A 14,998-nucleotide genomic window follows, 5' to 3' on the forward strand; every position below is an offset into this window, starting at 1 on the left:
TCAGTCGAAACCCGTCAGCTCTTCAGGTGAACCAGATTTTAGCTACACTAAGTCGGTGGTCGTCGCCACAAACGTCGTCATCGAGGTGAACGGCGGTTCGAAATGTCCAGCGCGCCTCGGATGCAGGCTGGTGGGAGAAGTATTATGCTCTGAGAGACATTCTCCTGCGCTTCCACAACACTTGTGGCAGTAATCGATGACGTGCTGACACCTGCGAAGCACTTGCATCCCTTCGTGCTTGATGGCTTCCCCGATAGCGGTGTCATCTTTGTGCGGTATAATTGACCGTGTCTCGGACCCAGGACCGTGCTACAGTGGTTTTGAAGAGCGTTACAGTGAATTGACGTTCATTTCTCGGCGATCAAATTCTCCTGATGTAAATCCTATGGAACCCATCCGGGTCGGGAGCGGGTGTCATCGTCGCGTACGCAAATCGGCGACCCGTTATTTACGCGAATTACATGACATGCGCATAGACATCAAATGCCACGTACCTCTACAAACCTCGGATGCCTGATACGCAGAATCAGCGACGTATTTAGTTCCAAAGACGGACATACGAGCTACATTACTGGCCATTAAAATTGCTACACCAAGAAGAAATGCATATGATAAACGGGTATTCATTGGACACATATATTATACTGGAACTGACATGTGATTACATTTTCACGCAATTTAGGTGCATAGATCCTGAGAAATCATTACCCAGAACAACCACCTCTGACCGTAATAACGGACTTGATACGCGTGGGCATTGAGTCAAACAGAGTTTGGCTGGCGTGTACAGGTACAGCTGTCCATGCAGCTTCAACACGATACCACCACAGTTCATCAGGAGTAGTGACTGGCGTATTGTGACGAGCCAGCTGCTCGGCCACCATTGACCAGACGTTTTCAATTGGTGAGAGATCTGGAGAATGTGCTGGCCAGTGCATAAGTCGAACGTTTTCTGTATCTCGTACAGGACCTGCAACATGCGGTCGTGCACTATCCTGCTGAAATGTAGGGTGTCGGTTAAAGGCGCTTCAGTCTGGAACCGCGTGACCGCTACGGTCGCAGGTTCGAATCCTGCCTCGGGCATGGATGTGTGTGATGTCCTTAGGTTAGTTAGGTTTAATTAGTTCTAAGTTCTAGGCGACAGATGACCTCAGAAGTTGAGTCGCATAGTGCTCAGAGCCAAATGTAGGGTGTCGCAGGGATAGAATGAAGGGTAGAGCCACGGGTCGCAACACATCTGAAATGTAACGTCCACTGTTCAAAGTGCCTGCAATGCGAACAAGAGGTGACCGAGACGTGTAACCAATGGCACCCCATACCATCACGCCGGATGATAGGCTAGTATGACGATGACGAATACACGCTTCATGTTTGCGTTCACCGCGATGTCGCCAAATACGGATGCGACCATCATGATGCTGTAAACAGAACCTGGATTCATCCGAAAAAATGACGTTTTGCCATTCGTGCTCCCAGGTTCGTCGTTGAGTACACCATCGCAGGCGCTCCTGTCTGTGATGCAGCGTCAAGTGTAACCGCAGCCATGGTCTCCGAGCTGATAGTCCATGCAGCTGCAAACGTCGTCGAACTGTTCGTGCAGATGGTTGTTGCTTTGCAAACGTCCCCATCTGTTGACTCAGGAATCGAGACGTGGCTGCACGATCCGTTACAGCCATGCGGATAAGATGCCTGTCATCTCGACTGCTAGTGATACGAGGCCGTTGGGGTCCAGGACAGCGTTCCGTATTACCCTCCTGAACTGACCGATTCCATATTCTGCTAACAGTCATTGGATCTCGACCAACGCGAGCAGCAATGTCGCGATATGATAAACCCCAATTGCGATAGGCTACATTCCGACCTTTATCAAAGTTGCAAACGTAATGATACGCATTTCTCCTCCTTACACGACGCATCACAACAACGTTTCACCAGGCAACGCCCATCAACTGCCGTTTGTGTATGAGAAATCGGTTGGAAACTTTCCTCATGTTAACACGTTGTAGGTGTCGCCACCGGCGCCAACCTTACATGAATTCTCTGAAAAGCTAATCATTTGCCTGTCACAGCATCTTCTTCCTATCGATTAAATTTTGAGTCTGTAGCACGTCATCTTCATTGTGTAGCAATTTTAATGGCCAGTAGTGCATTAAGGAGGTATTGAGAAGGTGGTCATACCGTTTTGGCTCATCACTGTAGATATCCAACCTGTAGTTTAGTTTTATAATTATTGAAGCCTATTGTTGTTGAGGTAGTTTATGGACACGCTGTACGTTTGTGTAATTTCGTGTGTAAACGGCACGCAGCGCGCGACGCGTGACAGCCGCCGGCCTCAGCAGAAATGTCTCTTGTTGTTCGCAGCTGGGCGTGGCTCTGGGGTTCCTGCTGCCGCCGCTGATCGTCAAGTACCACGAGGGCGACATGGAGGCGAGCGGGAGCGAGTTCGCGCTCATGTTCTACCTGATGGCCGGCTTCTGCACCGTGCTGCTCCTCGTCGTCGTTGCGCGTGAGTACGTCCCTCTCCCAGTGCACGCCTCGAACTCGGGACCCCAGCTTCGTAGGAGTGGGGGTTGTGGGCTATTAGGCCGTCAGCAATTGTGCTGTGGGAGCTGTTACTTCTTACATCTTTTAAGCCTAGTTTACACGACGACATTGGGTTGCGCCATTCGTTGCGTGGAATGATTTTCACGCAAGTCGTTTCATGTGAAGGGCTTATTTCAATAGTGGTACAAGTCCATTACCTCCACTTTTCTGCCTATAATGCTTCTGAAATTAATGATCCAAACAAACAGAAAGAAAGATTCATCTCTAGCAAGAAGCCATATGCTTGAATATCTCTGGTATCTCAATTGCCGATTTTTCAGCGCTCATTTAACTTTAGGACTCTGAGTCTAAAAATGTACAAAAATGGACTTGTACAACTATTGAAATAAGCCCTTCATATATGACTGTAGACACGGCGACACCAGTATACACTTCAGTTTCGTCGTTTTGTGGGCCCCTGAGTCGTGTCTGAAATAAAAGTTTTGGTAGCTGCACGTAGCACGAGTTGTGATGGAGTTAAAGTTTGTTGCGTGGAATCGTTGCATAAGAAAAAAAAATAAGAAACGTGTTTCGATTCGTGACTGGATGAAGAAAAGACGCCAGCTTGGTTGCTCAGCATCGTTGCTGAAATAATTTATAACGGATGATCGGAGAAGTTCTTTTAATTACCTTAGAATGTCACCAGAACTGTTCACGTTTCTTCTAAATAGAGTTAATTATGCCATAAGGAATAAAGGTACTGTAATGCATGAAGCACTGTCGCCAGAACTGAAATTACATATTATATTGCGTGCATTACAATCCAGAACACTGGGCATGCTATAAGATACACTTTTAGTTGGTAATGACCCTTTTGCATTTACACCAATAATTATTAACATTAAAATTAGCAACAATAATTATTCGAAGCAGGCCGCATTAAGAAGAATATGGTTTGCAACTACTCTCTTGAAGATAGATCTGTACAGTGGCAATATTGCAAAATTCAAACATGTGTGAATGGGAAGCACTGCAGCGACGTTTTAAATAGATGAATATTGAATAAAGAATGCAGCTTATTGAATTTGTATAGCCTTCCCTCCTGTCAACAGTATTCCTTAACAAAGAGTTGGCCAATTCGAACGATGGGATTTTAGTCTTGTAGACGAGAGAACTGGCTTAGCTGGAATTGCACTTGCTTGTATTTTTCTTAATTCAGTTGTATATGTGCTGTTAACTCAATAAATTTTGCCCTGCAGCTCAGATATTGTCAAACCACCTATGTTATGATCGCACATGATGGTGACAGCGGCAGCAATACGCTGCTTATTTTTGTAATCAGCATCACTGAAATCCCACAAACACCGATGCAAAGCATAGATATCCAAAAAGCGACCACTTCATATTTCAGTTTTTCTACACTCTACGAACACACACAACCTCAAAACTCATGCAACTAGTGTCGCCAAAGTTGAAACACGCCGAAAGTGTTTAGTTTCACCAACGAGTTGCGCAAACGCGCTGCGCGCATGCGCAGTGGCCGGTAGCGTAGTTGCCTGCAACCTAGTGTTGTCGTGTAAACAAGACTTTACGTTTTTATCTTGTTTCAAAGTTCCTGTATGTTTGCCCAGTTTTGGTTGTGGGCTATTCGGTGGCCAGCAAATGTGCCATGCGAGCTTGTCTTAAAGTTCCTGTATATGTGCCCTGTTTATGGTGACTGACAAGAGTTGCATGTAAGTTCATATATGCCTAATCTGTTCAGCATGGGTCCAGTGTTTTCTGTTTTCCGAGTTTTTACTATGGTGTGCTGTCTGTTCTGTATCCCATATGAAGTTCCCATTTCTTTCAAATGTTTCCTATTCTGCGCGATATTTTAGTATTACAGGTGCGTATGAGGCACTTTGTTTTGTGAGTGGGTTTGCTTTCTGTGCTGTGTCGCATGAGGTCATTTTATGTTGTGGTCTTCTGTTGTCGTGCAAGGTCTTGTGTACATGCAGCCTGTACATTCGTTTCCCGTATACATGCGAGGGTTATTCGGAAAGTAAGGAACGATAGATCGCGAAATGGAAACCACAGTGAAAATCAAAACTGTTTTATTTACAATGGTTAGCTACACCTTGCAGCTACTTCTCAGCACAGTCGCAGCTCAGGCTTAGACATCGGTCGTAGCGTTGTACCAACTTTTCAATTCCCTCGTTATAGACGACAGCCGCCAGTGCTTTTCGACAATTTTCTACTCTGGACTGCAGCTCGTTGTCTGTGTCAAAATACAGGGCGAGTCAAAAGTCCTTGGACACCTTCGTAAGTTTGAAGATTAAAGGGAAAATTGAAATGTGATGATAGTGAAAGGGTACAGTACCGCCCGACATTGAAAATAGGTACAACATTCTTCGTTATTCTTGTCAGTACAACATATTTTTTTAAATAATAATTCAATTTCAATTAATACAACGAAGCCGGATACCAGCGTGGGAAAGAATGACAATTTATTTATTTAATTGATCACATGTGCACTTCCACAAAATAAATCACTACATCCAGTTTGATGAGATCTGTGAAATGAATGAATGTATGGTCGTCTGCTAACCGCAGAAAGTGAATGTGAATATATGATCATCTTTGAGACGATCTTTTGGTCACCTGTGGTGGAACCAAAGAGATGAAATTTACTGGAGCTTTGAGCGCCTGAAATGTGGCTGACCAATGGGTAGCATGGTCTTCCCCCACCTCGACAGAGGTGCGAGATGACCTGAAGAACGGCCATGTTTCGGCACTCTGCCGCTGGATCTAGTGTTGGTAAGGCCTGTCTTAGGTGTGCTCCGTAAAGACAAAAGAGTGGAGACGTAATATGCATGGGAAATACTTAAGAGTAGTTTATAATAATAATTTCTCTATTTCAGGACTTTTGGTGGGGAGAATTAAATGTCAGGCAGGTAATATTAAGGGGATCGTAGTAATCTTCGGAATTGACCAACGGTCACAATGAAACCACGTGTAGCAATAAGTTGAAATACTTCCGAGTGCTTAAGTTAAGCTGAATTATTAGTGTGTGTACTATAAGTTGGAAATATTTAAGAAATAGCATGTACAGGACTTGACATTAGAGACGAGTACTTCCACATGGTGAGTACTGTGTGGGTCTCAATCTGTGTATGAGACAAAGGATAAAGAGAAGTACTCGTCCATGGTATCAGTTGAGGACTCGCGTGTGTGATGAATATGTTCTTAATATTACTTTGCGTGTTATGTTCCCATGTGACGCTTGATTCAAACTATAATACTCTGAGAGTGAAGCAAGATGAGTCAGCCGTCTATCCAGCAACGCCACTTGGCTTGCATTGCACAGGAAGACGCGCATATATCCTCCAGAGTTCATAGCAGGAAATAAAAGTTACGAAGTGGGGCAGTCTCGTTTGAAACTGGGATGAATACTAATTGAAGTGGGAAAGCTGAAAGTGATGTAATTATAACATTGTGACTATTCCTTTTGTTGTATTACATGTTGCCAGTGTGATGTATTTCATGTAATTTAAGTATGTGTGGTTTGCATGGGAGAGTAGCAAGATAGGTTCAGAGGCGGTGGGTTATGCATGTTCCTTTTTGTACCGCTCGGTCAGGAGGAAATTTTCGTTATGATGGGTGTGAGAGTCGATGTGTGAGATATAGAGAAAAATCCACCATCCTATCCAGAAAGTGCACTGTAGCGTTAAATAATTACGAGACCACAAGATAGAGAATCACCAATATAAAGCCATGCCCACTGGGCGGAATTTCTCGTGTGTTGTTGTTGTAGGTTATAGAATTTGTGTGTTTAGGTTATAGAATTTATCGGAATAAATAAGATAGTGAAAAGAAAAAGATTGGTGGCCTTTTCCTTCGAATAGTATGTTGTCACGATACCCAGAATTTATAATGTGTGCGCCATTCATATTCAGCGCGATGGCCATATGTTGATCAAAGTCGTTAAATAAGAAAGAAAATGTGGTACTGTCAGTGCGCAGTGAACAGTCAGTGTTGTGTAAATTACTAATAGTCAGATGTGCGTTTCCGTACCCGTTGCGTAATATTCAAACAGGAGAATAACTTGTAACTTAATTGTGAGTACTAGAGTTCATGTTACTCGATAAATAAGAATGAATCCACTCGCTTGGCAGACCACTCATCTTGCAGGCCTGACTGCCTGATGCCACAGTATGAGCAAGGCATGTGGGTGCCTCTCAATAGTAACATAGGCTTGACATAGGCCGCAACTTTTGGAGTGAATGTCATTCATGGCCGCCATCTTGAAATCCGCCATTTTGGTTTGAAGTCTTTTTTTTTTTTTTTTATGGGAAGGGGTGTGTGTGACACATCAAATAACACTCGCATGCGCTCTGGAATTGAGTGGTGTAATTTGTTTTTGCCTATCTTGAACAGTTTAGAAGTTATTACTGTTCAAAGTTACCTTGACACCGACTCATGTCTCTCTTTGATCCAGGTGATCTAAAATGGATCTAACACGTCAACAACTTTGAACATTAATAACCTCTAAACTGTACAAGATAGACAAAAACAAATTACACCACTAAATTACAGAGCTCAAGCGAGTGTTATTTGATGCGTCATACTCCCCCCATTCCCATTAAAGAAAAAGACTTGAATCAAAATGGCGGATATCAAGATGGCGGCCATGAATGAAATTCACTCCAAAAGTTGCGGCCCACATCAAATCTATGTTCCCATCATCACTTTTCAATTTTCCCTTTAATCTTCCAACTTATGGAGGTGTCCAAGGACTTTTGACTCGCCCTGTATTATCTTCATAGCCAGCAGTTCATTTCAGCAAAGATGAACTTCAGGGGTAGCCAATTACGGGCTGTATTGTGGGTGATCAAAGACCTCCCATCGAAAACGCTGCAGGAACATCTTCATTGCCCCTGCAGAATGCGGCCAAGAATTGTCATGTAGAACGAGCCGCATGACAGTTACGTTATGTGAATTGCATAGCTTCAGGCGAAATCTTTCGCCAGGCCCTCATACTTGGAAGGGGACGCTAATTTCTAGCCATCTTTACGTTCTCACTGTGAGCTCTGAACTGAAAAGAGCGACATGATGCGATCGATGGGCGTACTAGACACAGCGCCCAACGCATCTGTGCAAAGCTTCATAGGTATTTCACTGTATTTTCCATTTCACGACCAATCGTTCCTTACTTTCCGAATAACCCTCGTATTTGCTTGTGTTTAATTTCTCTACCATACCTATTTTATTTGCAAACATGCTCACTGCAACAGCAGCATACCCAAACTATTCACATGGTCAAGGTACTAAGCCACTGTAATATTCATTACAGGTCGCATAAAGCATACACTTAAAGTATTATGTCAAGAATCGACGAGTATAATTTCCTGAGGATATACACGGACCAGACCACATGTGACCTCATGTTAAAACCTTGAATGACCACCTTCTGCAGTGCGGACCACTGCGAGGCGTGCAGGAAGAGTGTCGGTGACTTTCTGAAAGGTGCCGACTGGCATGTGGAGCCATGCCGACTCCAGTGCAATGACCAGATGCCCTGGGTTTCTCATCTAATGCGTACATCCCGATCGAAGTGATCCACAGATTCTCGAATGAGCTCGAATCCAGGGACTAGGAGCCACGATAAACTCAATCTGGTGCTCTTCGAAGAACGCCTGTACACTGTGAGGTGACTGACACGTTGAATTTTCCTGCTGGGAGTTACCGTCATGTCGAGGAGAAAGAAACTGATTGTAGGGATGCACATGGTATCCAGGGATGGATGCATACTTCCGCTGATCCGTTGTGCCTTTTGGAATGAAGATATCGCCCAAAGAATTCCACAAAAACATTCCCCATACCAGTGCGCTCCCTCCTCTGACCTGGACACTTCCGACTATTGTCGCAGGGCTGTACACTCCAATGGCAATGTGTCCGATGGAGCATAAAACGTGATTCATCTGAAAAGGACACCTGTCGACACTCAGTTGACGTTCACTTGCGGTACTCATGTGCAAATGCCAGCCTTCATCGACGATGAACAGTAGTTAGCATCGGCTCATGAACCAGCCGCCTGCTGCAGAAGCCCATACATTGAAAACTTCGCCAAACGGCCATTGAAGAGGCACTGTTTGAAGCCCCTTGTTTCATCTGTGTGGCCAGTTGCTCTATAGTTGCACATCTGTTCACCCGTACACAACTCCGCTGCCCTCGTTCACAGGTCATTATAGCCCATATTGCACCACAGTTGCCTCGGTGAGAGTTTTGGATCGCCATTTAGCCATGCACGGTGTACTTTAACCATGGTGGCACACCAACAGCTTACAGACGTAACGGTTTCGGAAATGCTTCCACCCTTCGCCCGGAAACTGATGATTATGCCTTTTTGGACATCAGGTAAATCTTTCTGTTTACGCATTACGACAGCGACTTCACTGTTTTCCGCGTCCCGCCCGATATGCTTTATGTACCCTCCACTGCTAGTGCTGCCACTTTTTGCCTCCGAGTGGTTATTGCGCCGCATTGACGTTGAACATGGGTGGTGGTCACAGTAACGTAACTGGACCACGTAAATTCCTCTAGAAAGAATCAGAAGAACAACAGGGCCCAATGTGGAGCTCACCCCAGTGTTGCCAGTTATCAGGGTACTCCACAGTTTTGGCGCATGGAAACTGGCAACGCCGCATAGCATTCTGCGTACTTCTCAGAGCAGAATGCGTCTCACACCCGCCTCCTTACTTGCGTTCCACTATAAGGCTCACATTTCTAATCATATGACTCGAGTTGCCATCATTTCACTGCTTGAGATCTGACTGAGATAGGACAAGATATTTATGGAGCTTTTTCAAGACAGCACTTCATTAAGGGTAACTGCATCATCTGCAGAAAGTCTGAAGTTAGTGTTGATGTTGTTTGCAAGGTAATTAATATACGGCATCAACAGCAAGATGGTTCAAATGGCTCTGAGCACTATGGGACTCAACAGCTGAGGTCATCAGTCCCCTATAACTTAGAACTACTTAAACCTAACTAACCTAAGGACGTCAAACACATCCACGCCCGAGGCAGGATTCGAACCTGCGACCGTAGCGGTCGCGCGGTTCCAGACTGAAGCGCCTAGAACCGCTCGGCCACTCCGGCCGGCTGAACAGCAAGAGTTCCATCATATTTCCCTGGGGTATACCTGAAGATTTCTACATCTGAAGCTGATTCTCCATCCAAGATATATGCTAAGCTCTCCCCACCAATAAATCCTCCATCCAGTCAAAAATTTCGCACAATACCTTGAACGATGGTATTTTCAATAGCATGCGTAGGTTTGGTACTGAGTCAACTGCTTTTCGAGACGAAGCAGTACTGCATCTAACAGACGGTCTTGATTCCTTGACTTTCCGGATGCCATGTGACAAAAGTATGAGTCGGCTTGCACATGATCCTTGCTTTTGGTATCCTTGCTTTTGGTATCCTTGCTTTTGGTATCCTTGCTTTTGGTATCCTTGCTTTTGGTATCCTTGCTTTTGGTATCCTTGCTTTTGGTATCCTTGCTTTTGGTATCCTTGCTTTTGGTATCCTTGCTTTTGGTATCCTTGCTTTTGGTATCCTTGCTTTTGGTATCCTTGCTTTTGGTATCCTTGCTTTTGGTATCCTTGCTTTTGGTAGCCTTGCTTTTGGTAGCCTTGCTTTTGGTAGCCTTGCTTTTGGTAGCCTTGCTTTTGGTAGCCTTGCTTTTGGTAGCCTTGCTTTTGGTAGCCTTGCTTTTGGTAGCCTTGCTTTTGGTAGCCTTGCTTTTGGTAGCCTTGCTTTTGGTATCCTTGCTGCTTGATATGGAGGACGGTATTCTCTTTGAGATACCTAATTACAAAAGTCCGTAAATACTAAAACAGTCTCTGATCGCAAATATTTGTTTATTCAGTTCTCGGTTTCAATCATTACGATCATCTTCAGAGTGATTTAAAAAGATGAAATGTGCGTATTTATGAAAAAATGTACGTAATAGTAGGCTATCAACTATTACAAGCAGTATCGTAGCATGCAAAGTCTAGAAGGTTAGCAGTCGTAGACATCTTGAGGCAGTTAACAGAGTAAGCAAATAAAATACAGAGTGAACAGTAATAAAACCGACAAAGTGCAGGGACGGATTCCTGGCTGGAGATGGAAGAAAGAAGGTCCTATGAAAACGTACCGGAAATGGACGGTGTTCGTGTAACGACAACAAATCGTCCTGGGAGAGAATACTTCGTGCAGAGCGAAATCCTCTTTGACAATCATACATATAATAGTACGTTGGATTGCACAATGTTGACAGCCAATTACCTGGAGGTTGTACAAGGGTTCGCCTTAGTATCCTGTAGAACCCGACCCTCCAAATCTAGTGTACGCACGGTTCGACAACGCCCTGCAACTTCGTCTGTCTCAAGTGACCCATTGTCTCACATACTCCCAGAAAGGGCTTGACATGTAGTGTGATGTGGTTGGTGTCTGTGAGGATACTTATTTCTGTACAAATGTGCTGCCTCTCGACGTTTTCATGTGGTTCGCCATAAACAAACACCATTTCGACTTGTTCCCGACGCGGATACCGGACCATTCTGCTGTTTACAGTACGCTGCGACACTCACAGCCTGCAACACAAGCCGGCCGGAGTGGCCGAGCGGTACTAGGCGCACCAGTCTGGAACCGCGCGACCGCTACGGTCGCAGGTTCGAATCCTGCTTCGGGCATAGATGTGTGTGATGTCCTTAGGTTAGTTAGGTTTAAGTAGTTCTAAAATCTAGGGGACTGATGACCTCAGAAGTTAAGTCCCATAGTGCATAGAGCCATTTTGAACCCGCAACGCAGAAGGAACACACAGCACGTGGTCTGAGAAACTTTCACTCGTCAGCGCCATCTACCGTGGCAACGATGCATTTCTGGACTCATGTTCAAAGGAACTTTTTACTCCGTTTCCCGTCAGGAATCCGTCCCTGCAGGTTTTCGGTTGAATTATGTTCACCCTGTATAATGAGAAACAGGCGTTGGCTGCATATTCATCTTGTTCGTTAAGAAGTTTTAAAGGGCGGCGCTTCCTATTCCTCCATTTCTTCCAAAAGATTCAATAGACGTTCGTTAGGCGGAGAGCGTTGAAGCTGCATATTGTAGTCTACGTTAATTACGTAATGCTTGTCCATAGCAGGTCCTGTCCAAATGTAGTTCTGTTTTGTGGATGTGTGTGCTCCTTGGAACTAATGTTATAATTCCCGCCCGCGTGTCCAAGTTAAAGCTCCTCGCGATCACTGCATTGTATCCTTATAGACGGAGCGGTTCTAGGCGCTTCAGTCTGGAACCGCGCTGCTGCTACGGTCACAGGTTCGAATCCTGCCTCGGGCATGGATGTGTGTGATGTCCTTAGGTTAGTTAGGTTTAAGTAGTTCTAAGTTCTAGGGGACTGATGACCTCAGATGTTGAGTCCCATAGTGCTTAGAGCCATTTGAACGATTTTTTTATCCTATAGACGTCAAAATTCCAAAATTTATTATGTTTGTCACCTATCTTACCTACTTTTAGTGTGTTATTTATCTGATTATCTGAAAACCGCACATGTCATATCATCCGGACAAATATCTTCTTACTACTTACTATTTACTGTTACCTGTGGTCCTGAACGTTTGTATTGATCTTTTTTCTTCATTTAGTTGTATAGTTATATGGACTTGTGGCATCTTAGAACTTTCTCGTAGATGGCTTCTTGGAATGCTCGCCGTGCGCCCGACTTTTTTATCTTTTGACATGCTAGTGTTGTTTAACTTCATTGTACTACATATTCCACATGTTTATTTGCCGTTATCTTTTATAATTTAAACTTATATTTCTCTTTGTACTCACGTTAAAAACCTAGCTATTTCTTAAAGTGCATTTTAATGTATCCGATTTAGTTTTATGCAGAATGCCTGAGATCATGTTTCTGACCTTGCATCACGACGTTACAAACTCGATTCGACTGCGCAAATCATCTGCGGTAGTAGGAGCTTCGTGGTAGATTGCATCTTTCATTGCTCTCCCAACAGAAATAAATAAAGAGGAGTCAAATTGAGAGACATGGGCAGCCTTTGTACTGCTACATTGCGTCCTACCCAAGGGTCAGGAAACTTTTCATCCAGTATTTGTGTTTCAACACGTGAAGAGTGAGGTGGTCAGCCATCGTGTTCCACCACATACACTGTCACTCAACCAGTGGTACTACTTCTAGAAAAGACAGAATGTTTGTAGCCAAGTGTGCATACGTAATTATATTTACCATCCCTGGGATGAGGTAAGTCCCGCAATGGAATTTCCCATGATGCCGCACCACAGGTTTGCGCTTCACGGTCGTTGTTGTGCCTGGCAAAGCCAGCGTGCATTTTCAGTTGCCCAGTACTACATGTTACATAAATTTACATCACCGTGGTTCGTAAACGTTGCTTCTTCGATAAAGACAAAAGTTGGAAAAACGTAGTGTCGCCTTCCAAACGATGCAGATCAACCCGACAAAATGCTATACGATTTTCGAAATCTCATCCTCAAAGTGGTAGCTGATTTAGTGATAGATGTTAAAGGCGGAAATTATGTCGATGCAAGAAGCGAATGACAATCCTCTGCGTGATCCTTGACAATGTGTCTCGCGCCACCATTCGCTGTATAAAAGGAGCATTTTTGTACATGTCTGCATGCGAGGAATATTAAAGCAGAAAACACCTGCCGATAGACAACAAGTTTCCTCTATTTCTGCAGTGCAGACAGGTGAACAGTCAAAAGGCTGGATACAATGGCGTACTCTGGCATGAGCGTGTTTACAACGTGTTTACGGCCGACTTGGCTTTCAGTTTCAATGTATTTCCTGGATTATTTTGGGAAGAGTTTCAGCCTCAACAGTAGCAATCATTATGTGATTGTGCTCGTCTTTTCGAGAGCTTTCGGGTGTCGTTAAAAAGGTATATCATTCTATTTTTAAAACATTGTGGTTGCTTCAGTATGTCGATCGATACAAGAGTTAAGACTTTGACATTTTTTCACATGCCGAAGTACGTGACCCCTAGCGTTTTTGGTCGAAAACCTCGTTTCGTATCTGGAGATGTTCATCGAAATAAAAACGTTGATAGGCCATAAGGGTTTGCATATTTCGGTGGTTTTTACGCCATTAAAATCCTGCTCTACTCGTCAATGTGTCGATAGTCATTTTTCCGTCACTCAGTGCACAAATGGAGTAGAAACAAAAATCGATAACAATGGAACGATGTACGCTACGCCGTGCACTAATACAGTAGCTTGTGGAGTGTGTACGTAGGCGTGCACACTTCAGTCAAATTGTGGCCTCTAAAAATATTTGATGAAAACTTGTAAATAACAGATGCGGTTCAAAACCTACTATCGTGTGAACCACCGTACAAGTAATTTGCTTCGCTAAGGCTGAATACACCAGGCTAGTGTAGACCAGTCAATCCCTGCGAAGAAAATCAACGTAAGCATTAATGAAACATGTCGAATAACAACAAAGTGTATGAAACCCACGCCGCTACAAAAACTTTACCGAACTGCTGGTCTTTGGGTCCCAGCTCCCGAGGAACGACTCCCGAATTCGCAGAGAGGCTCAGAGAAGCCATCGATGGTCGACATCCTCTCCTTGGTATTGAGTGCGAGCATGGACGGCTGAGATCCCGTAGGTTTCCGAACACGGCCATTTAAGACCCACAATCTGACCATCCACAGCACAGGCAGTGCGTAGTGGCTGCACAACAACATGGAAAAGATGAAGGACCCTGAACCGCATAAGAACAGGGTCGCCCCTGTGAAAACAAATATGAACAAGTGGGGTCATGGTCATGTATATGACGACAAATGAGACTATGGTTTTGGGCGAGATAGTGGTACCCTTGGCCTGTTCTTACTATCACTACAGATGAAAAGTCGACGACTTGTGACTGAACGAGAAAGGAGGTCTAGAAGTGGCCCAATACAGGGCTGAAAGACTATGGTTTGTTTTCCGGACATAGTTGGTGGGTTGGTTTTGGAGAGGGGACCAAACAGCAAGGTCATAGGTCCCATCGGATTAGGAAAGGATGGGGAAGGAAATCGGCCTTGCCTTTCGAGGGAACCATTCCGGCATTTGCCTGTCTGAAGCGATTTAGGGAAATCACGGGAAACCTAAATCAGGATGGCCGGACCGGGTTAGAACCTCGCCGGACACGAAAAAGTAAAGTAAGACTTTTCAGTGGACTGAAATTTTATTTGGCCGCTGCAATGGTTTTTAAGGCTTGACAAACATCAGGCACTGTTAGATGCAACAGCTTATAAGGCTTGTGAAACGTCAAAATATAAGGCTCCTCGAAATGACATTCGGTATGGTCAAGCTGGCTGAGGCATCCTTGACTTTGTCATGCAAGGTTGTTCAAGAATATCAAATTCCATATTCTTGAGCGAGTGTGCCGACAACTTGTAGGCTTGTACAATCTGACTTATGTCG

The 14,998-nt window shown here is 44.4% G+C and overlaps 1 protein-coding gene across 1 annotated transcript in view; it reads left to right on the forward strand.

Annotated features, from left to right (window-relative positions):
- LOC124709056 (feline leukemia virus subgroup C receptor-related protein 2) overlaps nt 1-14,998 on the forward strand; it is a 731,120-nt gene that overhangs the window by 496,292 nt on the left and 219,830 nt on the right. Inside the window, exon 3 of the mRNA XM_047240704.1 lies at nt 2,362-2,506. Coding sequence (XP_047096660.1) covers nt 2,362-2,506 — 145 coding nt within the window. The remainder of the gene's footprint in view (nt 1-2,361; nt 2,507-14,998) is intronic.

Source organism: Schistocerca piceifrons, chromosome 7 (assembly GCF_021461385.2).
Source record: "Schistocerca piceifrons isolate TAMUIC-IGC-003096 chromosome 7, iqSchPice1.1, whole genome shotgun sequence".
Classification (NCBI taxonomy): domain Eukaryota; kingdom Metazoa; phylum Arthropoda; class Insecta; order Orthoptera; family Acrididae; genus Schistocerca; species Schistocerca piceifrons.